The sequence below is a fragment of the Mauremys reevesii genome, linkage group 13, assembly GCF_016161935.1.
Source record: "Mauremys reevesii isolate NIE-2019 linkage group 13, ASM1616193v1, whole genome shotgun sequence".
NCBI lineage: Eukaryota > Metazoa > Chordata > Testudines > Geoemydidae > Mauremys > Mauremys reevesii.
The window spans coordinates 39,247,298-39,272,411 of NC_052635.1; the positions used below are offsets into that span (position 1 = coordinate 39,247,298).

General features: G+C 40.6%; 1 protein-coding gene across 5 annotated transcripts in view; it reads left to right on the forward strand.

Annotated features, from left to right (window-relative positions):
* GNAS (GNAS complex locus) overlaps nt 1-14,356 on the forward strand; it is a 236,215-nt gene extending 221,859 nt beyond the window's left edge. For all 5 annotated transcript variants that reach the window (XM_039497954.1, XM_039497955.1, XM_039497956.1 and 2 more), the window contains 6 exons: nt 3,110-3,183; nt 5,423-5,481; nt 7,580-7,700; nt 8,215-8,345; nt 9,201-9,268; nt 10,506-14,356. In XM_039497954.1, the coding sequence (XP_039353888.1) occupies nt 3,110-3,183; nt 5,423-5,481; nt 7,580-7,700; nt 8,215-8,345; nt 9,201-9,268; nt 10,506-10,652 (600 nt within the window). In that variant the 3' untranslated portion in view covers nt 10,653-14,356. The remainder of the gene's footprint in view (nt 1-3,109; nt 3,184-5,422; nt 5,482-7,579; nt 7,701-8,214; nt 8,346-9,200; nt 9,269-10,505) is intronic.
* Nucleotides 14,357-25,114: the final 10,758 nt, after the last annotated feature.

The window sequence follows — 25,114 nt, forward strand, 5'->3', positions numbered from 1 at the left end:
AGAAGGTCTCTTTCTAAAAGTCTATAATATATAACTAAACTATTGTTGTATGTAAAGTAAATAAGGTTTTTAAAATGTTTAAGAAGCTTCATTTAAAATTAAATTAAAATGCAGAGCCCCCCGGACCGGTGGCCGGGACCCAGGCAGTGAGAGTGCCATTGAAAATCAGCTTGTGTGCCGCCATTGGCACACGTGCCATAGGTTGCCTACCCCTGAATTATGTGCTTGTTTAGGACCATTGACTTTGGTGGAGCTTCATACATGTGCAGGAGTAGTGGAGTAGTGCTTGTCTTCAGACATTTTGAAGATGGCCACTTGTGTTTTTAAACTTGCACTGATTCTAGAGCCTGACAGCTTCTAGATTTTTTCATATTTAACGTTTTAATTATCAGAGAATTTTATTTAAAAATTATCATTCCTAACAAATGTATCTAGTTAGAATATATGCATGTTGAACTATTCTAACATAAGTGTTCAAGAAAACTAGCAAGTTTGCAACAATTTGCTGTTAAAGAAGGGTTTGTAAAATACAGCCATTTTGTTTAACGATTTAACAGTATTGTCTAACCTTTGGATTTCGTCTAGCAGTGTGACTCTTTAAGTTTAAACACTGACTAACTTATGATTGTTTTAACATAATATCAGTGCAATAAGGGAGTGGCTTTTAATGCACTCATCAGTTTTTAATATTCTACGCCATTCTTATGGTCTTATCTGTATGTTCCAAATGTAAGGTCCATTTGTAACAGTGCCCAGTACAGTCCCAGTAATACCAAGATTAGTAACCATGGTAATTTAAGTCCTGGATTTCAAAAATCTTCAGTCAGATTCAAAATTATGTCTCCTGATAGAACATGAACTTTCAAGATTTAATTTATTTGAAGCCTCTCTATATTTATTTGCTTCTATGTTAATTACCCTTTAGGCCAGTCGTCCTCAAACTTTTTTTTTTTTTTTTTGCAGACCACTTGAAAATTGCTCAGGGTCTTGGCAGACCACTTAATGATCTTTCCAAATGTTGTTTGTACCGCTAGCTAGCTATTGTAAAGCGCTTTGGATAAAAATGCTATATAAAAAACCCTAAATAATAATTAACATGTTTTTGTTCTACAAATAAAAGCACGCAACTCATATTTTAATATCAGTGGTCTCTCCCCTGCTGTGGAAGCCCATGTGCACACCTTAGAAGGAACTATCCGCAGACCACCTGAATGGAGTGGTCTGCAGACCACAGTTTGCGAACCTCTTCTTTAGGCTTTCTACATGCTTGCCAGTCCATACAAAACACCTCTGGTGGCTTTTGCTTATTATGTAGGCCAGTATCACGACTTTCATATTTTATGGCTATCTCACTTGTTGGCATCTCTGGGGATCTGATTGTTTTGTGTGTCTACAGGAAAACCCTAATATGATCACAGTTTGAAAAATCTATTTCACATAACATTCCATCATTTGGGTTCCTAGTTCTTACCAATAATAACGTGAGCCCCATGCCTTTCCCCAGTAGCCAGGTATTGGGAAGAAGGGGAGAAATCTTCCATAAAGTGCCACTTCATTAAGGTTATTGCAGCCCAGTGTCCGGAAGAGCCTCCTAACCCTCCTCTTGCAAGACTTAGCAACACTGGGATTGGGAGAGAATCCAGGCTGCAGTCTGTTTAAGGCTTGGGAATAGGTCTGGAAGTGTGGGCACGTTCAGGACCCCCAACCCCTCTGCCAAAAGCATTTCTAGGAAGTGTAGTGCCAGGGGGTGCTGGGGCGTCTAGGCCTCCCTAGCATGACACACTGGGAAGGGAAGCAGAAAATAAGCACATTTTTCTCTGATAACAGGAGACAGCGGATGGAGGCAGGAGCTGGAAGTGTCTCCCAGTGATTGGGAGAGCTCACCTGCTTACATCTCCTTTAACCCTCAAGTCTCTGGGGAGAATTGGGAACCTCAGGAGGAAGAAGCCTTTTGTGTTTGCTTTGAGCTTCAATACTAGACTTGACAGTTTGGTTTTAATCAGTGCTCCCCTGGGGCAAGTCTGGGTTCTCTGGAGAAAGAAACCCTATGGGAAGAGCCATGTTTGATTTAAAAGGAACTCCAGTGGGAGATAGGGGGTAGCCTTTGGGGAATGTCAGCCCAATACACCTCTACCCAGATATAACGCGACCCGATATAACGCGGTAAAGCAGTGCTCCGGAGGGGCGGGGCTGCGCACTCCGATGGATCAAAGCAAGTCTGATATAACACGGTTTCACTTATAACACGGTAAGATGTTTTGCCTCCCGAGGACAGCGTTATATCGGGGTAGAGGTGTACATTCCTGAATGTCTAAAGCCATAATAATTTTGATTATTTGGTAGATTGTTGCTCCTCTTTTTTTTTAACACAAATGTGATATTTGGGATGACAATTGTTGTGTGGCATCTGTTGTCCCTAACTATGCTTCACCAAGCTACAGGATAAGCAAATAGTAGTGTGCGCTCAGTTATCTGTTTTGCAAAGCTTAACATTTTATTACCCCCTATATCAGCATGTTAAGCATCTACTTTTCTCAAAGTGAGCCTGTTCCATGTAGCCTCTCAGTCTTAATCCCTCACTATAGGGCATGTTGCTCTGTCGTGTGGGGAAACAGAAATGTAGGTTATTTTGCACTGCTGTGTGATGAAGCCATCCACTATTCACCTGACAATTTTGTTGTCTTATGCTCAGAAGTTTATAGTCTGATTTTTAAAGGTGGTGCTGAGCACTCACTGCCCCTCTGTAAATCAGTGGAAGTTGAGGCTCATCACCTGAACGTCCGACCTTCAGTGGACTCTTATAAGATTTAGTAGATCTGAAGGCCACATCCTCAGAGGTGCTCAGCACCTGCATTTGCCGTTTTGCAAAGGTTCGTTGGTTCTCAGGATTTGGCACTCGGATCCTGATTGTGCAAATGCTTGTTAAGCATGTGTACAAATTTTTAGGTTGGGGGCCTTCCCCCAACTTCACATACATTTTCCTTTCTCTACAGCACTGAGTACAAGAGCAGCACTCAGCAAATTATTATATTTTCTTTTCAAATCTGGAGGTTTGAAGAATAATCAAATCACTGCTTTGAATAAAACGACTTTCTCTCTTGTACTCTAGGACCTGCTGAGATGCAGAGTTTTGACATCAGGAATTTTTGAAACCAAGTTTCAGGTGGACAAAGTAAACTTTCAGTAAGTATCCTCCTTCATTATTGCTGAATTTAACACTTAACGGAAAACAAGTATTTTTTCAGATACTTCTGTCTAGGAGCTTTACATTTTAAGGTTTAAAAACACCATCGAAATTGGCTGACATTTTTATGCTTTTGATTTAATGCCAAAGAACTGGTGGTTTTTTCCCCCATGTTTTGATAACGCTTTTTGATAACTTGATTCTCCTTTACTCTATCTTTCTATAAGCCTGAAAATAACTTTCCTCCTGATTCTGCTTTTTTCTAAATGGCAAACATATTTTCTTCTGTTTTAATGCAGCTGATATTAAAATGGATACTGTTTTGTTTACAACAAATGTGTATATAGCACTTTAGCTTTCCAAAATACCTGTCTTGTGCATTTGTATCATCTTCTCTGATTATGCAAAGCCAGGAGAGGAAGCAGAAAATGCACTTTTGTGGATAATATTAAAATAATGGGGCCATGTCTGGTTTTTTGTTGTTTTTTTAATTGCTCAGCAGTAGAGTTAAGAGAAGATATGTGTACACACACATGTTTAAAAGAAGGTGTATACAAAAACCACTTTATTGGATAAATTCTGCCCTCTCATAAGGATCTGCAGCTCTCATTGTTCTCAGTGGAAACTGTGTACAATTTGCCCCACAGAGCACAGTTTTTGAAAGTAGTCACTTAGGCCCCAATCTGTACAGGCCACTGCATCTGAGTGGAGCCCTCCTGACTTCAGTGGCACTTGGTGTAGGCTATGGGGCCTGCCTGTACATATCTCACTTTTAAGATTGGGACCTAAAATTTTACTCTGGGATCTTGTATTTGCTTCAGTACTAAGAGTATGTCTATCTACACTGCAATAAAACGCCTGTGGCTGGCCTGTATCAGTTGACTGGGGCTCAGGTTGCGGGGCCGTAAAATTGCACTGTAGATGTTTAGGCTTAAAATGGAGCCTGGGCTCTGGGACCCTGACCCTCACCGGGTTTCAGAGCCTGAGCTCCAGCCCAAGCCCAAATATCTACACCGCTGTTCTTAGCGACACAGCTCTAGCCATCGCAAGCCCAAGTCAGCTGACCCAGGCTCTGAGACTCACTGCCACAGGTCTTTTTGTGCTGTGTAGACATACCCACAGATAACACTATCTGAGCTGTTACCTAGATTCTTTTTCCCGAATCTCTTCATGTTATGAGCTAATCTCTCATTTGAACTCTGCAGTTGGTCTGTGCTCTGCTTGCCTTTTTAATTCTGTTTTGGTTTCCTATAGTTTTCTTTTCCTCTCCTTTCTGTTGCCTTTCATATTGTCTCCTGGAGAGTGTCTGTCAACCAGTTTTATCTAAATATAAAAGAACAGAGAGAAACTTTTCTTTGAACTGCTTCTGTGCCTCCTTTTGTTCCAGCTCTGCCATGTTCCATATTTAATAAAAGTTTAAAATCAGTGTACTGACCAAGCTGTCCAAAATCTCTGTGTGTATCAGAGTAACAGAAGAGGCACACTTTCCTCCCTTTTCCAGTTTCTAAGGAGCTGGTGCTTAATGGTTGTTTGATGGCCCTGACCCAAAAATGTTGACTCTTAAATATCAATCTGATATTGGTGAACCTAGATCTACAGTATCTCTGTGAGGAAACCTCTCATTGTAGTAGTTTTATTAAATGTCTCTTTGATCAGTGAGGACAAATAAGAACCCTGTGATATGCTTCAGCTGTTCTAGCTTTTCTTGTCTTTTTAGTGCAAATGAGGGAATTGGCTTGTCTACATGAAATCTTGGTGGGTGGCAAGCCAGGGTATGAATGTGTAGCACACTAAGTCACTGGGCGATCCTGCTACCACGTATTAAAAGTTGAATAGCGTGCTGTGACATACTGCTATTCCAAACAGAACTGTAAAACTTCTAGTGCGCAGTAGCAGGGTCCATCCACACAGAGAGTTAATGTGCAGTTGTCTTGTGTGCCGTAGATTTACACGGTACCCCAGCTTGCTGCACACTAACTTTTCATGTAGACAAGCCCTAAAAGTACTACATTACGTTTTGGGGTGAAAGCCACTTTGCACTGGCGAATAGGCTTTTACTCCTGCCTGCAGATTCTGGCAGTCCTTTGTCTCATTAGGTTCTGAAAAATGGGAGGCCTGGGGTTGTTTACATGCTCTGTTCACATACAGCGTTTCCCCTTACTTTAAATACTGTATGTCAGAGTCAGGAGAGCAGCGGTGTTTTTGTACAGTAAGTGACTAAGGGTTTTTCCTCTTTAGCATGTTTGATGTTGGAGGGCAGCGAGATGAACGCCGAAAATGGATCCAATGTTTCAATGGTAAGATTTGGAATTGATTTTTTTTTTATAAATTTAAAAAAATAAAAGTTCATTGCAATATTTTAATGTAAATAACAACACGTGAGATTTAACTCCTGTCCTCTTTAGTTGTCTGGAATCATCCGGTGTCTCTTTGAACAGACAGATTGGCTGGAATTTGTATCATCGTGTAATCTATTGTAACTGTTTTGAATGTCTTGAGTGAAAATTTGGGTGGGAAGGAAAGCAAGCTCGGTAACTTAAAATAGTTTGTCCAAACTTCCTGCTGCCCCAACTTCCGGCTATCATTTAATAAGTTCTCCTTTTTGTGATTTGCCCACGACATGACAGTTCATTTCCAAACTCTGTCTGTTCTGTCTTAACAAGTGAAGGGCTACATGTAGCATAAAAATGGGTGATCAAATTAGAATGCCACATTATTGTGTGTAAGAGAAGCTATGTTGCTGACCGAGTAGGTGCCACTCTTCCACGTTAACAGTGAACCATTGCCGCAGTCAGGTGCTAGGGAGCCCTTTGGAGGTTCTGGCTTTTGGATAAGTTGTAAAATTGCGGTCCAGAGTGGCACTGCTCATAGTTTTCCACTGAGTTTTGAAATTGTTGCACTTTAGGCATTTAGGTATTTCTGTAGGACAGCTTTTAAAATAATCCTATAGAATGTGTTAGGCCCTGTCTACATTGACCAGGAAAACTCTAACCACCTTGCTGGGAAAAACGGTTGGTAAGCTCCTTCCTCTAGAATGCTAACATAGCAAAATGGCACTTAAAAGTCCTATGCACTTTTCACAAGAGCTGGACTGTTAACAGGTTTTTTGTGTCCTGGCCAAAATTCATTTTGAGTAATCTAGTCTTTCGTAAACTCCCCCGGTAGTTTAAATGGTCCATAGTCCTTTTTGTGTCCTGAACCTAATGTGTGTGAGTTTTGTACAGCTGCTGCATTCCACCCCAGAGGTGTCTGCATATCAGTTGTGTGTGAAGCATTTCTTTTGTGCACATAATTTTGTAAAGCTAGATCTAGTCAAAAATTTTCAGACTTACATTTTTCCCATTAAAAAAATTAATTTCACAAAATTCCTCTCCCCCTTTTTTAGACCAGTTCTAATGAGCTCATAGAAGAGGGAAGATGCTAAATAGAGAGAACATAGTTTATTTGCTTTTTAATCAGCTACAGTTGCCTCCATAATATCATCTGAGCAATGGGATATGCATGGGACTGCTATGCAATGTTTCCTTTTGCCCTACTAATAAAAGATCCGTTCAGTTTTCACCTCTGCTCCTTCCTCTTCCTGTTGCCTTACGATCTGCTTCATCTCTCCTGCTGTTGATGTCTGAGGCAGATGAGCTTGGAAGTCAGTATGAGGGGTCTGGAGCAGCACAGCCACATAGAATCATAGAATCTCAGATTCTATAATTCTATGAATGTCTCCCTGGAAAGAGGCAGTGTCCCTCTGAGAGGTATAGTATGCAGTGGGAGGAATTAAGACTGCAACCATGAATTCACAGTGACTCTTTTGTTTCATCCTTCTTCTCTTTTCTTTCCTTACCTTTTCTCCAGTCATCTTTCCTCTCATCTCTCCAAGGAATATCATTTTAGAAAAAGGTTTTGGGAAGGGGCCATACTAATGTGATTTCAGTGGTTGTGCCTTTTATTGCCATGGAAGCAATTGCCAAAGGCATCTTTGCTTTCTCTTCTCCCGGTGGCTCCCTACAGTTGATTTTTAGCTTTTTAATTCCCTCTTTTCTTTTCATTCTTCTTTTCCTTTTAAAACTCACTCCCTTTTTCTCTGTACCTCACTTCATCTTTCTCAGTCTTTTCTCCAGTCTCTGATCCTTCTTTCCTCTCTTTCTATAGTTTCTTTCTATTCTTTTCACTCCCCTTCACTATCCTGAATCCCTTTCAGTCCTCTGACTTCCCACTTGCCTCTGTTATGCTTTCTCCTCTTTCTTATTTCTTACACCTAGAAAGCAGGAGGCAATCCTTTTAGGCCAGCCCCTCCCCACCTTAGTGAAGCTGGAAGCTTTACAGTTTCATAGAACTCTGGGGTTCTTGAAGATTTTTATCGGGATCTTGATGTTAACTACTGGGTGTTTCTTGATTTAGATGTGACTGCTATCATATTTGTGGTGGCCAGCAGTAGCTACAACATGGTTATACGAGAGGACAATCAGACCAATCGGCTTCAAGAAGCGCTAAACCTCTTCAAGAGTATCTGGAACAACAGGTCCATGAATTGAAGTTTCATCATTAATTTCACATGCATTAGTAACACTGTGTTATATTGATAAAGTTAATCTTTGGTATAAAGTGCACCATTTCTATTTCTGACATGGCCCAGTCAATCATTATCTTTGATCGCCACTGTAAACCTGATATATGGAATACTAACACACAGTATTAAAATCTAATGGAAAAAAACTACACAGTATTGGGAAAATGGTAGTCATAATAGTGGGGAAAAAATAAAATAAGCTTAAGAGAAACCGTGATAGTACAGAATATGAATATATTCTCTAAAGCAGTGGTTTTCAACCTTTTTTCATTTGCAAATCCCTAAAATATTTCAAATTGAGGTGCGGATCCCTTTGGAAATCTTAGACATAGTCTGTGGACCCGCAGAGGTCTGCGGACCACAGGTTGAAAACCACTTCTCTAAAGTGTAGTGTGTTATGTTTTTTGTTATTGATGTTTAAGCTCAGCCATATGTTCTAACAATATTTGGCTTCAATTTTCTTTAGGTGGCTACGGACCATTTCAGTAATTCTTTTCCTGAATAAACAGGATTTGCTAGCAGAGAAAGTTTTGGCAGGGAAATCTAAAATTGAAGACTACTTTCCAGAATTTGCTCGCTACACTACACCAGAGGATGGTAAGAGCATTGTTCTCATCTTTTTAATAAATCTGTATCATCAAAGTACCACTCCCTTGGGCTATAGTATATGTTAATTGTGTATGTAACATTTATTGGAAGTTTCAGATAAACTTTCAAACAAGCAAATTTCCGAAGTTGAAAGAATGTTCAGTATCTTTCAGACAAATTGTAATTTAAATATTTCTGCAGTCCCGTTAGAGGACATTATCAGTTGGACATACACATAGGCATCTCAACAGGCTATCATTTTATTACGCACTTTGTTGCTAGACTCCTCAGTGCAGTGGTGGGGGTGCAGCAGTGTCCTTTGAGGTTCAAGATTCCATGGGAACACCCTTTCTGTGTGTGACAGCACTTTTTAATGATCCTTTTGCTTTTTAAAGAGATTCTCTAAGGAAGTTTCCATCTCGTATTATGCGGTTACTTATAAAATAAATATACCTGTTACAGATTCATTCATTTTAATGACCATCAGCCTTCCTTTATCTGCAGCCAGAGTAGTACAACTCAACCCAGTCAATGGCATTAGGGGTGATATAGTGTTGCAGGTTACCTGGAAGTTCCTTACAAAAGCTTGTATTTGCACGATGTCCTTACATTCTGACCCATTCCTGACATTATGGATCCCATCTGTTTTGTTGCTTTCCTGGAGTCTTACTGTTTTAGATACCGTATTAGAGACTAGAACTATAATATTTTATGTTAAGAAAATTGTTTCAATTGCAATTGCACAGAAAACAAAGACTAGTTCATAAAGTTGATGGTCAGTGGGTAAGTTACGATTTTCAGAATCATTACTATGAAACTCCTACTTTAACAAATGCTTATTGTATTATTATTATTATTAACCAGCAACACCAGAGCCTGGTGAGGATCCCAGAGTTACAAGGGCCAAGTATTTTATTAGAGATGAATTTCTTGTAAGTATTTTCTTTTTTCTGTGTATGTTTTTCCATCATAAGCTAAACTGTGTTTTAATATTGCAGAACTGTTTGCCTGTTCTTACAGTGGCTTATATTTAACCTGTGTGCTATGTAATACACCCAACTAGAGGTTTAAAAGGTGTTGGATTTTTTAGCTACTTTTCATTTGTTTAACAAGAGACACAGTTCAATGATTAGAATAATTGTTGAGAATCCATAATTCTCAAATGGGAGATAATGGGTAAATCCCTAACCCCACTGACATCAGTAGCAAAACTCGCATTGACTTCAGTGGGAGCCAAGATTTCATCCACTACGTCGCTTCTAAAGGAAATTGTGGTTCAAATCAGTATATTATCTGCTGAATATTAATATTTCCCTGTATCGTTCCCATCATCTCTTTAGCCAGCTGATTAGTTTTAGTAACAATTGTTTAAGTATTTGTACAATAAGTACCTGAATTGGGTGTCATTATTATTAGGGATACTGAGCAGCACAATAAAAATTGGGACTCGTCTACACCAGAACCAAAAAAATACTGAGAGACGGTGTGTAGTTTATAAAGAGGAGCTGAAGATTCACACACAGGCAAAATTCAGTGCTCTGGAGGGGGAAGTTCACTACGGGAGTGGTGTGGGCCAATTCCCTCCCCCACCTGCACATACATTTCCCTATTAATGTGAATCAGTGAAGTTATCTTCTCTATGTAGTTACATTTCAGTTCCCAAATACTCCGTTTTTCCACATGCAACCTAGTTCCCCTCAAGTTAAATCCTTGGGGTGAAAACCTGATCTCACCGAAGTCGATGGGAGTTTTGCCACTGACTTCAGTGGGGTCCAGATTTCCCCTTAGAACAGCAGTTCTCAAAGTGAGTTGCGACCCATTTTACTGGGGTTGCCAGGGCTGACTTAGATTAGCTGCAGTCCAGGGCCGAAGCCTGGGCAGTGGAGCTCAGGTTACAGACCCCCTGCCTGGGGCTGAAGCCCTTGGGCTTCAGCTTTGGCCCCCACCACCCAGGGCAGCAGGGCTAGGGCAGGCTCAGGCTTCAGTCCCCCCCTCTGTGGTTGTGTAGTAACTTTTGTTGTCAGAAGGGGGTCGTGGCACAATGAAGTTTGAGAACCCCTGTCTCAGAACTTACAGAATATCCTCACCAACATTCAGCTGAGGCTTGAGAGCATCATTTTTCCAGACAATTTTATTTTGACACACAATTTCTCTGTACTATTCCTACAGAGAATCAGCACAGCAAGTGGAGATGGAAGACATTACTGCTATCCTCACTTCACCTGTGCAGTGGATACAGAAAACATCCGGAGGGTTTTCAATGACTGTCGGGACATTATTCAACGGATGCACCTTCGCCAATATGAGTTGTTGTGATGGAGAGCACTTTTTTCTGTGTTTTGGACTCCTTATTCCTTATTAAAAAAAAAAAAAAGAAAAACAAAAAAGAAACAAAAAAAAAACACCTTGCCCACATAGGGTGGAAGAGAACTGTTGCAGTCTCCCTCTGATTTGCACCCCTCAACTTTTTCTCCTTGCTGGACAATAGCAGCACTTCTAAGCTTGCTTGTGTCCCCCTCAGACAGTTTGAAATGGCACCTAAAATTTAAAGGCCATTTTCATGGGGGGTTCCCTAACACTGTTGTTAACTAAATAAATTAATTAATTTAAGGCCCTGAATGTGGAGCACCTGAAAGGATTGGGGATAAAATTAAAAAAGTTAACAAAAAAAAAAAAGAGGAGGAGGAGAGAAAACCTTAGGTAATTTAGCACTGTTGTGTGCATAATCATATAACCCATGATCTCAACTTTGTATCCATTCACTGCATCAGACAAAAGAAGGTGCCAAGTCACAGACCAAGTTTGAAGACAGACACTTGAGTTTGGTTCTCTGACTGTAATGTGGCTTTGAACGGAAATACTGACAATTCTACAACAGACCTAGACAGTGCAAAAACTAACCGCTACCTTTCAGAAGGGTATTTTTAAATCCAGTCTTGGTGGTCTTAAGATGACCATGGACGTTAAGAATTGACCTGCGTATGGCCTGTGATTGCAGAAAGAGTTAACCACACACTGTTTTCCGTTTGTCCACTGATGATCCTGTCTGCTATAAAAATCATTATCTGGACTTTAGTCCTCACGGTCTTTCCCTTCTTTTTCTTCTCCCCGCCCTCATTTTTTTATTTTACTGCTGGATTATTATTCTTGTACAGACTGTAAAATGTATTATTTTGTACAACTTTATTGAAAAAATAACTTGTAGAAGATCTTTGTGCCTTGATTATGGCTGTACCTGTACAATGAGCTAAGATGTAAGTATGTTTGATTGCGCTGTACAGCTTTGTCAACCCTATCTGCAGCATTAGCTCAAGGTAGGGAAAATTTATCTGTAGTTTAGTTTTTCTGGTTTATAAAAGAAGGAAAAATACTGTTTAGTAAAAAACAAAAAAAAACAAAAAAAAAGTACAAATTGTGCAAACTTAACCACTTTAAAAGTGAGGTCTTCAACAAGTGACCAGATGTTGCAGCATCATGCTTTTTAATTTTTAGCTTTAATTCATTTAAATCTCTATCCAAATGCAAAACATGGCTTGTTTCTACATAAACCAAATTTTGCTACAAATTATAAATGTTAGTCTTTGGTCATTCATAGTCCTTTTTGCAAAAGTCAAAAGCAGAACAAAAACAAACACATAGGTATCATGCAGGTCTGGTGACCATCTGTAGACTAGGCCAAATACCCCACCAAACTCCGCTATCTTGCATGGGCATAATACTACGAGAATGATACAGTGTACACCGCCCTTGGATTTGGCCACTGAATTCCAGTTTCAAATGACATTTTTATCTCTCTTTTAATAAAGAGATATCTTAGAACCTTTTTATTTTATATTAACTATATAAGTAGCTTAAAGTGAACATGTGTGGATTTTTTTCTTAAACTTGAATAATTTATGCAAATTATATGCTTAGAACAACATGTGGTACAGTAAAAAGAAAAAAGAGCAAAAATCACTGTAGCAATAAGAGAGCATGTAATTTTAGTAACTACTACACTGCTTTATATTTTATACCTAGGTGTTTTATGTCTCTGTGAGTGTATTACTTTTTCATGTGTCTAAACCTATGTGTACAATTTGTACAAAGTCAAAAATTACAGCTGTAATAACACATCTAGAACAGTGTTAGCATATATTACTCAAACACCCTTCTCCGCTCCCTCCCTCCCACCTACTCCCCCCAAACCAATCTGGATCTTAACGCAGTGAATTTTTTAAAAATTACCTCTTTGCTTTCACACTAGCTTTTTTCACAAGACGTTAATTTCTTTTTGGGAAGAGGTCCAGTTTAAATTAATGCTAGGGTGTGGCCAGCAATGTCTGTGTGGCTAGATTTGCTACAGGTACTGGATGCCTTTTTAATGTTACGAACTGTAACCATGCAGAATTGAGAATGTTTTGTTGTTGTTGCTTTTGTGGCTTCCTTTAATGAGGAAATTAACCACCTAGTCCATTTTCACACATGCAGAAAGCAAGGACTTAGTGTTGGTAATATCTCATTCCCCACTTGGTTCAGAATGACTAGTGATCTTTCAGAAGACGCTAAATTGTCTTGAAGCTTTAGCTGCAATGGCTAATGAGATTTGAAAAACCTGTCTGTCCAGTTCACAAGCTGGAAAGCTGCCATCTGAACCTTGTGAATCGGTAGAAGAGCTTGACCCAAAATAGCCCTCACATTCTTAGATTGGAATCACTACCTGTAGGTTAAGGGTTGGGGTTTCAATAGGTAAAAGTGGGATGAAAAAGAAAAGGAAATAAAACATGAGCCTTAATTTTTGTTACAGAAGCCAAAACCTTTAAGTTTAGTGCCAACCCTTATCTTTTTAAGCCTGGAGGAAGTTGGTGGAAGCACCAAATTTATATACGGGGGGGGAGGGGGGATCTAATGGTAAGGGATGTAATCTCTGATCTGAGAAAAAGAAAGCGCCTCCTCTTAAAAATACAAAAACTATGTCAAACTCCTTCCTCTGACAGTGACAAGGATACACAAGCATATGTAACAAAGAAGAAATATATAAGACAATACCATTTTAAGAAACTTTCCTATAAAGCTTTATATGAATGGAAATGTTTAGGAGACGCTTTTTTTGAGCAAGAGTGAGAGAGAAGGCAATGTATTGAAAAGTCAGGTTGCACATGTATGGAGTGTGTGTGTGTCTTAATGTCTCAGTATTGCCTTTGTTAGTTTCTTCAGTAGTCCATGCAGTTTGGTGGCCTGGTAAACGCAAGTCTTATTTTTAACAGCGTTTCTTTTTTGTTTTGTTTTTATTTTTAATACAAAACCATAAAGCTTTAATGCTTGCTATTTAATTAGTAACTGTGTTTTCTTCTCTCTCTAATTTAGTAGCCATCATTTGAAGTTATTTGAACCATTCCAACTTAACGCTTGCTTTTATTTTCTTACTTTTATTATTTTCCCTCCCCATCCCTCATTTATTTATTTGAACTTCTTGTTTTCATAATTGAGGACTTTCACCTTTTGTCTCATTCACCTGTTTGGGCATTTCTGACCCTTACATCCAAGACTTTGCTCGTTCTACTCAGTATTCATTGATGCTGAAGTGTAAGATACCTGCAAATGTAAACACTACCACTTCTGTTAATAAAAACCAATACAGTGTTTTAGGGGCACGTTTGCATCACTATAGTTAAGGTTGTGTCAGTATTTCCATTATAAACCCATTGGGGGAGTCTATACCTTGGCACCAAATTGCCCCAGGCTAAATCTTGCCATACAAGGCTTCTGCTCCAGCACAATTTGGAGGGTTGGTTTTTAAACAATTTCCAACACAAACTTTTGGTTCTGTTTTAAATTATACAACTGTTTTGTTGGTCAGGGGTTGAGTTAAAAAAAAAAGATTGGTTCAAGATATTTTTGGCACTTGTATAACTCAAAAACGGTTTTGATTTAAAACATAACCTTTGGCAAGTCAGTAATCTACCATATGATCTGATCACTTTGGGTATTTTGTAAAAATGATGATAATAAATTGTAGCAGTGTTGTGGTTTCAAAATCAGCTACTGTGCATTTGCAGTAACTTATTTCACCCCAAGGATTTTTAGCAGTGTGGACTTAGTGTACATGTGCACCAGCCAGTGTGTTACAGTCAATAGACATGTCTCCAGAGGTGCTTTCTATGGTCTGTTAAGGGAAATAATCTATTAACTGTGGAGGATTTACCCTACAAACCCAGATAGCTCAGACAGCATCAACAATGACCTTTTTTAAATGGAGGGTGACATCCTGGCCTGATAGAAGTCCATGGGAGTCTTTTTCTTACTCACTCACTTCATTGGGCCAGGATCTCCCCCAAAATGTGTGAATGGGGACTAACATGAGGAACGGGAGCTAATTCCTGTTGGTCTCGTACTGCACACTTTCAGAATTGGTACATGCAGCAGGATATTTTTTAACCAATAAATCTATGCATAGATTTATCATTTGTTTATAGGCGTTTTTGTGGTGCTCATCACAGTAGTATCTGTGCACCTTATAACCATGAACATTCCTGTGAAGTGGGATGTTTGTATTAAATCCCCATTTTACGAATGGGGAAATGAGGTACAGAGAAATGAAATGATTTACCTAAACCACAGAGAGAGCCCAAATTTGGGGCTAGAATCCTGGTCATCTGAGTCCCAATCCAGTGCCTTAACAATGAAACCATTGGTTATTGGTGCTATATAAATGCTGAAGGTAGATAAAATAATTATGAGCTATCAAATAATACAATTTACATTGGAGGAGAAACCCCCTTCTCTGCTTTTTCATACAATACATGTTTTTATCCATGTTGGCAGTGTTAGCACTGAATCCTTTTCGCTGTGAAGTCAATGACAAAACTCCTGTTAACTTTAAAAAGCAGAATCAGGCACATAGAGTTGCATCAGTGGCAGCTAAGGGCAGTCAGCAACTTACAAAACCAGACCCTTGTTCCTTCATAAGGTATGTTGTGTTTATACCACCATGAAAAATATTTATAGGCAAAATTTCATTGCATTCAGAGAGGAAAACTGTACCCCTCTCCTTCAGCTTGGTGTTTCTGAAATTCAGCGTTAGGGGGAGGAACCTTCTTCTGCTTTAACAAACTTAGAAAAGTTTTTTAAAATAAAATAAGTTACAAAGGGGATTTCTGAACCTCAGTTGGTGAAAGCCCTGACACCAAAAAATGACCTCATTTGGAGACTGGCAAGGTGGGAGTTCCAGCATAACATACAGAACTAGTTTCCATCCTATTGGTGGAACCATCCAAAAATGAAGTTAATCAGTTTGTTTGAATATTAAGTATGAAAGCTGGTATTTCATTTGTTAGGTCAGTGTTAAAGCAGGATGGGAACTGCTTTTAAGTATCATTTTGTCAGTGTCGCACACAGGTCAGTAAATGGCAGCCATCAGTATTAGGCTCATAATAACCGTTGTACATAATTGTATTTTCAGTTAAATTTCTTTATTAATGGTGAAAACTGCTTTTCATCCTGTCTACTTTTAATGTGCTGAGCAAAACTGAAAAGGATTTTGGGGTGATAGTGAATCACAAATTAAATATGAGTCAACAATGTCATTCAGGCTAATGTCAAAAGATTAATATCATTCTGGGATGTATTAACAGGCAGAGCAGTCCCTTGGGTAGGGCGAATTGGGGTGACCGCACTGGGCCCTGTGCTTTGGGGGGGCCCTGCGGGCAGGTGCAATTGGCCAGTGCGGTCGATCCCGGAAGACACAGGCGCAGAAACTATGGGTGCGGGGGGTGCTGCAGCACCCCCAGGCTCTCGGCTGCTACCCTGCATGCCCAAGGCTCTGCCCGGCCGCCGATGCACAGCGGGCACCCAAGTCGCCTGGGGCTGATTTGCCCCGGGCCGTGCACTCCCCCTAGGGACGGCCCTGTTCACAGGAGTGGTGTATGTAAGACATGGGTCATAATTGTCCCACTCTACTCAGCACTGGTGAGGCCTCAGCTGGAGTGCTGTGTCCAGCTTTGAGCACCACACTTTAAGAAAGTTGTAGACAAATTGGAGAGAGTCCAGAGGAGAGCTGCAAAAATGATAAAAAGTTTAGGAAACCTGACATATGAGGAAAGGTTGAAAAAACTGAAAAGAGATGACTGACGGTGGACCTTACAGTCTTCTAATATGTTAAAGGTTTTACAAAGAGGCCGGTAATCAATTGTCCTGCATGTCCACCAAGGGTAGGAAAAGAAGTAGTGGGCACAATGGAGATATAGGTTAGATATTGGGGAAAACCTAACTATAAGGGTAGATGAGTCCTGGAATTGGTTACTGAGAGACGTTTTGGAATCTCTGTCATTGTAGGCTTTTAAGAACAGGTTAGACAAACACCTGTCAGGGTGGTCTAGGTTTACTGGCGCCCATGGGTGGTGGGTGAAGGGTGAAGCCCCTTGTCCCCCCTCTTCCGGCCAAGGCCAGGCCCCCACTCACTGCTCTCAGCCCCCCCATGTGGCCCCAGCCAAGGCAGGGGGTGGGGGTGGCTGAGAGCTCGGTTAGGGCCATGAGTGAGGGGGCAGTGGGGCTGAGAGCTCGTCTAAGGTCGAGCTCTTGGTCCGGCAGGGACTGTGGTGGAGAATCAGCCCTTGTCAGAGCTCCAACTCCGGAGTCCCTCCCCCGTTCTGCACCTTCCCCTGCAGCTCTGCCCCCCCACTTGTTCCTTTGGGTCATCCCCCCCACTGTGGCCCAAAGACTGGAAAAGATCCCTGGCTGGAGGAGCAAGAGCTCTTCCAGTCTGGAGCTGTGGTGAGGGGAGATTTTTCTGGGAGCTCCAAATTGGCTGGGGCCCATGCAGTAATCTGCCACTGCCCCTACTTCCCCGGACAGTGCAAGGTTTGGGGAGGCTTGGCCTACCCTAGCCTCCATTACGCGGCACCCATGCATGGTCCTGCCTCAGGGGGTTGGACTAGATGACCTCCTGAGGTCCCTTTCAACCCTGAGATTCTATGATTCTATGAGGGAGCTGAACTAGATGACCTCTTGAGGTCCATTCCAGCGCTACATTTCTATTACTCTAAAATGGGCACAGTTTAAAGCACAGTCCTTTAAAGAGTGACATTGTGGGGCTCTGTGTCCATGTCTATCACTGATTTCTGCATCAAATTTGCTTGGTACTTAGGAAAAATGCCTTTTTACTTCTCTGCCAACCCTGCAAATTTGGCCAGGGCTCTGGAAGTCAAGCTGGGTTCTTTCCATCTTGTGCATCATCACCAGTAATAAAAGTTCAGTGACACCTATGCAGTGAGATGTAGTTGACTGAAAGTTGGTAAACAATTGTCTTGAGGAACAAGATAGAATAGAATCCGCAGCTTGTTCCGTCCCACTCGCTCTGCATTGCTAATATGAAAAGCAGCAAAAATTTACTTCGGTCAATAAAGTCTGAAAACATGACTCATAATACATGTGTTGAGTGAGATTATCAAATAGCGCTAACTGCACTCTGAGGCTGGAACAAATGCAAAGAATTTCAAAAGTTAAGGCTTGAACACTTCTCCCCTCCTTGCTTAACTCACTTTGGTTCTTTTCGCATTAAAAATGTCATGTAATAACTACCCTGTGCTAATGTCAAACCTCTGCAATGCCTCATCAAGGCGTGAGTAAGGACAGATTGAGCGCAGGCTAGTGTTGCTTTGAATTCGTTTCGTTTTGTTAATTTGTTATATAATCTAAATAATGTTTTGGGGCCGGTGACTTTCATTTGGCTATAAAACATGAAGTACAGTATTTCTCTCTCTTTGTAATTGTCCCGCTCTTGGTCTCATGTAAGAATTCGCTTGTATCATTTGTACAAGCAATATTCCAGAGTGAGGAGCAGCCAGAGAACCGGGTTTGTCCCACCAGGATCCTGAGCACCACTTCAGTCCTGCGAACGCAGTATTGAGGGCCCTTTGAAGGGATTCCCATTCAAATTCATTTTCACTCTGTTACCACTCCTAGGTTTGCCAAATTGAGAATTTCCATGGAAGGGAGTGATAAAACCCCAATAGAAACTGATGGATGAAGACACCTCAACCCTTTTATAAACCTAGAACTCTATGAAACAATGCAGGTATCTTGGGAAGAGTTGATGATTCTCAGTAGTCATAATCTGAGTTCTGCTGTTTGCTTGAAGGCACCATCTCCAAAAGGGCGTCTAAGGAACGGATTACATTAAAGGCTCTGGAGTTTGCCCTGATTTCTATTCCCACAGGTTAGAGCCATGCTGGGCTGCAAAGTTACACATGTGTAACAGGCTCTGCGAGCCCAGTGCTCAGACACACAATAGCATGTTAATAAAATACCTGTGCCTAAAGTTCCACCGCAACCAGGTTGTTTGGTTCAATACTGTACCCCATAAACCTCTACTCTGCTCTGCTCTTGGGAATACCACTGGGTTGTGCCTCTTTCTTTTTCACAGCTGCTGTGAAAGACAACAGGAGACAGCCCCATGAAGGATCAAAGGAATTGGAGAAAATGTCAGGGGTAGAAAAAAAATTGGAGGATTTTTTCATTCCTCAGTGTAAGTTTCTCAAGTTTGGATCATTATAAAACTTATCCAAGGCAATGGGGGCTATTTCATTAAAATGATTAGGATGCCCTAAACTAAGGAACATGACTGAAAAACACAAAATATCCAAGTTGAAAGCTTGTTGGTAACACAGAGAGAGATTGATTGGTGCTTGCTCTGGTATTAGGTAACATGGGTTCAATTTGAAAAGTACCTGGGTGTATCGTGAGGTTCTGTTGTTTAGCAATTTACAGTATATAACAATAGTTAACTTGAACATTTTAAAGAGGTATTATAATCGTGCTGCTTCGTCTCTAATCGGTGGCCACTCATGCTCGTCCCCCACTTCCTTGTTTTGTCTCTAAAGTATTTCCCAGTTACCTAGCAAATTGTCTTCATGTTGCAGTGTTACCCTTAAATTGTGAATCTCAAAGTCAAAAAAGTGCTTAATCTTGAGCTTTTCTTCCAAGAAGAAGAGCCCTTCAGCCACATCTCATTAGCCTAACTTGATGCTGCTATATTTTCTTGGTGGACCTGAAAGCTATTAGAACCTTATTTCTATTTGAATGTATTGACTGGGTCTTAAAGGGCTACTGATTACTGAAATACTAGCTTCTACTAAATGAATTCGGTGAGAGGTGAGGGCAGGGGTAATTAGGTTAGAGAGAACAATTCCAGGGTGGAATGTGTGAAAACACATAAATGGAAGACAAACTTTGGTATGAAATCAGCTCTTCTCCTTGGGGTTTGTTTTTTGTTTTATTTTTATTTCCCTGATAAGCTTTAGTTTGCAAAAAATATTTCCCAGTCTTGCATTAAGTCAGGTTGGTCACACTCACGTCCAGCTCTCTGATACAATACTTAGCACTTACACTAATCCTCACAACAGCCCTGTGAAGTAGGAAGTCTGAGGCTGGCAGGTATGGTAACTTGTTCAAGACCACACAGCTACTTGGTTGCAGGGTCTGAATTCAAACTCAGGCATTTGACAGTCCACTCATAGCATATTCCTCTGGACCATGTTAGCCTCACATATGAAAGAAAGGTAGTGTAAATAACTGTGCAATTAAGAGGGGAAGTCCTGTTTATTTATTTACTGGAAAATTAAAACTCTTTAGGACATTCAGGTAAATTTAAGTGTATTCATTATAATGCAACATTAAACGTTGCACTGAAACCTTGAAAAACACCAACGCATACGGGAAAGTACAATAACGCCAAGGGGACATCAACATTATTTCTATTCAGAGTTGTAAAAGCATAGTTGGCAAGTTGCAAGTTCTGGTAAACTCAGAATATTTAGTAACAATTTAACTGATACATTGAGGCTGACTTTCTTATCTCACTTTGCCTGCTGTTTATTGACCTAAGGGAAAAAAGCCTGGAGATGATGCTTTTTCTGCAAAGGGTCACTCAGCTAAAGTTTGACTTTGGTGCCGTCCCTGGTTTTCCTCTCTAGGAACGTTGGAAGTAAATGCTTTGAGTATTGTTCATTCTTATATATAAAAAGGTGAAAAATAATTTTCTGTTACTGTAATCAAAATAAAGAAATACAAATATATAAAGAGTTAAAAACTTTTTAATTTTAAGATCCAGTCGTTGAAAGTGCTCATGTCACTTATTCTTAACATTGGATCTAGTGACGGCATTTGCTGCTGTGGACTGTTGAATCCTCCCGCAAAGCCTAGGTGATAAGTTTAGGTATTACAGCGTGGCTGTAATTGTCACCCCCAGAGGACAGCAGTCCTGATCATTGTCATCGAGTGAATTCTCAGCCTGTCCTGGGAATGCTTATGGGGACTACGAACAGAGTGTGTTGACGGTGAAGCTCCAAATATAACAGACCTCTCCACTGGCCAAACACCCTACTTAAGAGGTGCACATATCAGGGACCTCGAGATTTGTGGGGGCGGGGGAAGGGGAATGGTATTCCCACACATGCAGGGACATCTCCTGAGATCTGCTGTGCAAAGCCCCTTTATTTGGGCTTTCTGTAGGGAACGAAGATTTGGTCCTAAACCTATAGTTTGTGTGTGTGAAATATAAATTATTTATACCTCCAAGATATGAGCCAGCAAAGCCATATATAGATTTTAGTGACCATTTATTTACGTTGATACAGCTTTCACTGACATCTTCCCTGTCCTTCCTTTTCAAACCCCTCTGTATTGTTTTATTACTCCCATTCATTGCCTTATGTCTGCAACAAGACGGTAAGCTCTCTGGGACAGTGGCCATGTCTTTCTCTCTCTATTACAAAATGCCCAAGACACTCTTAGGTGCTGTAAAATACTAAACATCAGAATTGCAGACCCAGTGCAATTATAGACCTTGCCACCTTCCACCAGCAAAGCTCATTTCTTCAGGCTGCCCTCTCTAACAAACGCAGAGCAGCATGCACATTTAATAAAAACCACAAAATTGCACTGCACACACAATTCTTCCCCTGAGGAGGGGATGAGAGAGAAGGAAGCACCTGTGACATGTTAAGTCCTGTCACTTGTTGCACTACTGGAAGGTGCTTGGATGTTTGTACAACACCCTACCACAAAGGGGCCCTGGTGCATGGCTGGGGCTCCTGGGTGCTATGGAATCCTAATAACACGGTGCTGAAGATGGCACAGGCATTAGATGGCATTAGACTACAATAGTACAGCTGTGGAGAAAGAACCGATTCTATTCTGGTTTGTGCATTATTAACTGCATTGTTAACCAAGTTCCACTAGCAGAGCCTAATTCTGCCCTCTGTAGACAGAGAGATTGCAAAAGTGTAACTAAGGGCGGAATTTGACCTGTAAAACTTATTTATTGGAAATAACTTTTTGCACCACACATGACTAACCTGTGGACTTCGTTGCCACATTAAATCATTGAGGCCAAGAGGTTGGTGGAATTTGATAAAGGCTCTTCAAACTTCCTCTTCAAAGTGAAAGGATTGTAAAAATTTTAACTGAAATCCAGTATTTGCAGATGACTGTAACTACCACAGAAATAACTTGTATCGTAACTGCTACATATTTGCATGGAAAAACCTCTTCGGTACAATCCAGACACTTGTTTAAAATGAGATAGGATGAAAAAAATCATCCCTCATGCTTCAAAGCAAACGTCAATACTAATTGATAAGGGTGAGGAAGACACCTTTTTCAGGTACTGTCTCTGGGTTTCTTGAACCTTGCCATCTGCTCCTGGCCACTGCACAACATGGATAATTGGTTTGTTCTAGTGAGACAATTCTTGTCTATTTATGGTGATGCAGTAGAAGCAAGAAATAACTGAGTTTACCTTGCAGGACTGGCTTTTAAAGGAAAACACATTTTTACTTGTATACTGAACTTATAGAGGGAATTAATAAGATCCACACAGACCTTCTGCTACCATCATAGTGTCACTTGTCAGAGTACAGTCACATTTTAAGATGCATCCACTTTCGACAATTAGACTGGGACTTACTGTTGTTTTGTTTCCCAATACCTCTCTCCAATCTTGTCTCCATTCCCTCATTGGTTTTCTGGGACCATCTCTCCCCCTGATTATTATTCCCTTATATATAACCACCAATTCTTAGCCACTTCCTTCTTGCCACTATCCTGTTGGCTGAGGGAGGACTAGAAACTTCTTTATGAGAGTGTCATTGCTACTAATTAACTAGACAGAGTGGTTGGTGTGCAGTGAGGTAAATCACTCTGTCCTTCCACCTTCCCCCACTTCCTTCCAGACTCAGCAGGCAACTTTCACTAACATCTGCCAACTTGTTCCAGGAGAAACATTACTCCTGCATTATTGAGCTCAGCCATGAATTTATCCTGTATGTTCAGTAGCACAGACAAAGAATACAGGCCACATTTTCATTTAAGCTCATTCTTAAATTTCCATGTCTGCCTAGAATGGGGACAAACCAAACTTTTCTGCATAGTAAGGGGTAAATGTTATCTTCAAAGCCACAGGAACCCTTTAACATCAGTGAAGGAAGAATTTCACTCTCACGGCTCGGATTCCAAAAGGGTCTTTCATGTGTGCCCCTTTCTCCCCACCATCCCTTCCATTTTTGCATGTGTCTTTTAGAGCATGGAAGATGCAGTATTTTATGTGTTGGAGTTCTATAAAATAGTTTGCAATTATTTGTGGGTGCAAATATATAGGCATAATTTGCAAGTCACTGTTGCACAGTGCATTCTAATGTTAAAGATTGTATTTTGAAATCTATATGGCTTCCATCCAGGCCCTGTGTCTACTTGCTTTGTTTGTATTCAGAGCACATAGATTGTGTTGGGTATTGATCTGCAGTAACCAAAAGAGTTAAGCAGCTGCTTATCTTCTATCGTTTTGTCTAATCTACAGCAGAAAACTTAACATGTGGGAATAAAATGCCAGCCTGGACCTCTTCCAAATACCTACAGAAATAATCATGTTACTTTGCATGGTGTTTTTGAAACAAGAAACATGACGCACAGTAAAATGCCAAAGTTAGGAGCCTATGCAAATAATTTGTCTCTATATAAATTAATAATTGATCCAAGTTTCCTCTTCATAGGGAAAGGACTGTAATATTTTAACTGAAATCCAGTGTATACAGATGACGGAAATAGTGCCAGCTCTAGGTTTTTTGCTGCCCCAAGCAAAAAAAAAAAAAAAAAACCTCCAAAAGCGCAACTGCTGCCCCCAGAATGCCACCCCTGCAATTGTGCTGCCCCAAGCACGTGCTTGGTTTGCTGGTGCCTGGAGCCGGCCCTGAACAGCAATAACTTGTATCATAACAGCTACTCATTTGTATGGAAAAACCTCTTAGTTACAATCCAGAGAAACACCTGGAATTCTTGATTGAAATACATCACAGACAGTAAAGGCTAAGGCAGTGAAAGTCTTCTAGTAATGAGAATATCTTAAAGATAACAAGTCTGCAAAGTGCTTTATGGTTCATTACATATATCCAGGGATCACTTCACCCACCAGCAAAATGCAGCCTTCTTGTAGCCATTCTGTACCAGTGTTACCTTATCTAAATAATTTCTATATAACACATGCATGTGGTATATAGTCACTGAAGTGGGTTTTTTTCTGTTTGTTTCTTTTGTGTTTTTGTTAGGAGAAACTAACAATCCAATTGAAAGAGGAAGGAGAATTTAGAAAGACACACATGTAACAGCTTGATTTGAAGTTTATACATAGCTGTTAGGTCAATCAGAAATGGTTCAGGCCTTGGAATTACAGATCCTGTGAAAGTTACAATAACAGCCGCCTCCCCACTAATGGGGGGGATCTTCTGTGTTACTCAGAGAGAAGGGAGTGCTGGGCAGTCACTAGGGTGACCAGATGTCCTGATTTTATAGAGGCAGTCCCAATTTTGGGTCTTTTTCTTATATAGGCTCCCATTACCCTCCACCCGCTGTCCCCGATTTTTCACATTTGCTGTCTGGTCACCCTAGCAGTCACCAGGACTACTCTTGGCAATGCCAGTTTTTTGCTTTGTGGTTTCCCATGTGAGTATTGATCAGGCTGGACTTTGAAGTCTTAGTGTTTGGTTTCCCTTTTTGTACAGGATAACTTGTCTTGATTTTCCTCCACCTTCCATTACATGGGACAGCATAGTAGCTGTCTTGCAACCATCCTCCAAAAATCTGTCCTACAGTTTGCAGCCTTGCACACCATTCTGGATTATAAACACAACATACAAGTGATCTGATGAAGCGTGAGGGGTACATACATTGTTGTTACTCTTGGAGGATCTGCCTCTTGTCTTTGCCCTGGCTAGAGTAGCTTCAGGTGCAGTATAGAAATGTCTTATTTCTATACTGTAAGTCAACTATTCCATACAGCTCAGGTGTGCCATGTACCTTGAGATAGAATTAAAACTACTCACACCAGAACTGAAGATGTAATTGGAGTTCTCACTTCTCCTTGAGCTTGACTGGGGCATTTCTAACTGTGCTACCACACTGCGTTGCTGCTTAGTACTTGCCTTTTCTACCCACAGAGTTTCAGCACTCAGGAGTTGGTTACAACAGCGCAATCTGCTCAGCAGCGATACTGGTAGCATTTGAATCTGATAACCCAAATATAGCACAGATCTTGCTTCTGTTAACTACGTAGGGCTGCACCAACTAAAATATATGTAGACTGAAAACAAAACTTGGGCTTGATATACCCATACCACTACCCAAAAAACGAGGTACCATTTGCCCACTGCTTAGTGCCACTCCTGTAAGCTGAATTGTTCCACGTTGTTAACCTCAATGACTAGATGGGTGCTATGTTCTTCTCCTTTCACTGCTGTCAGGTGCCGATT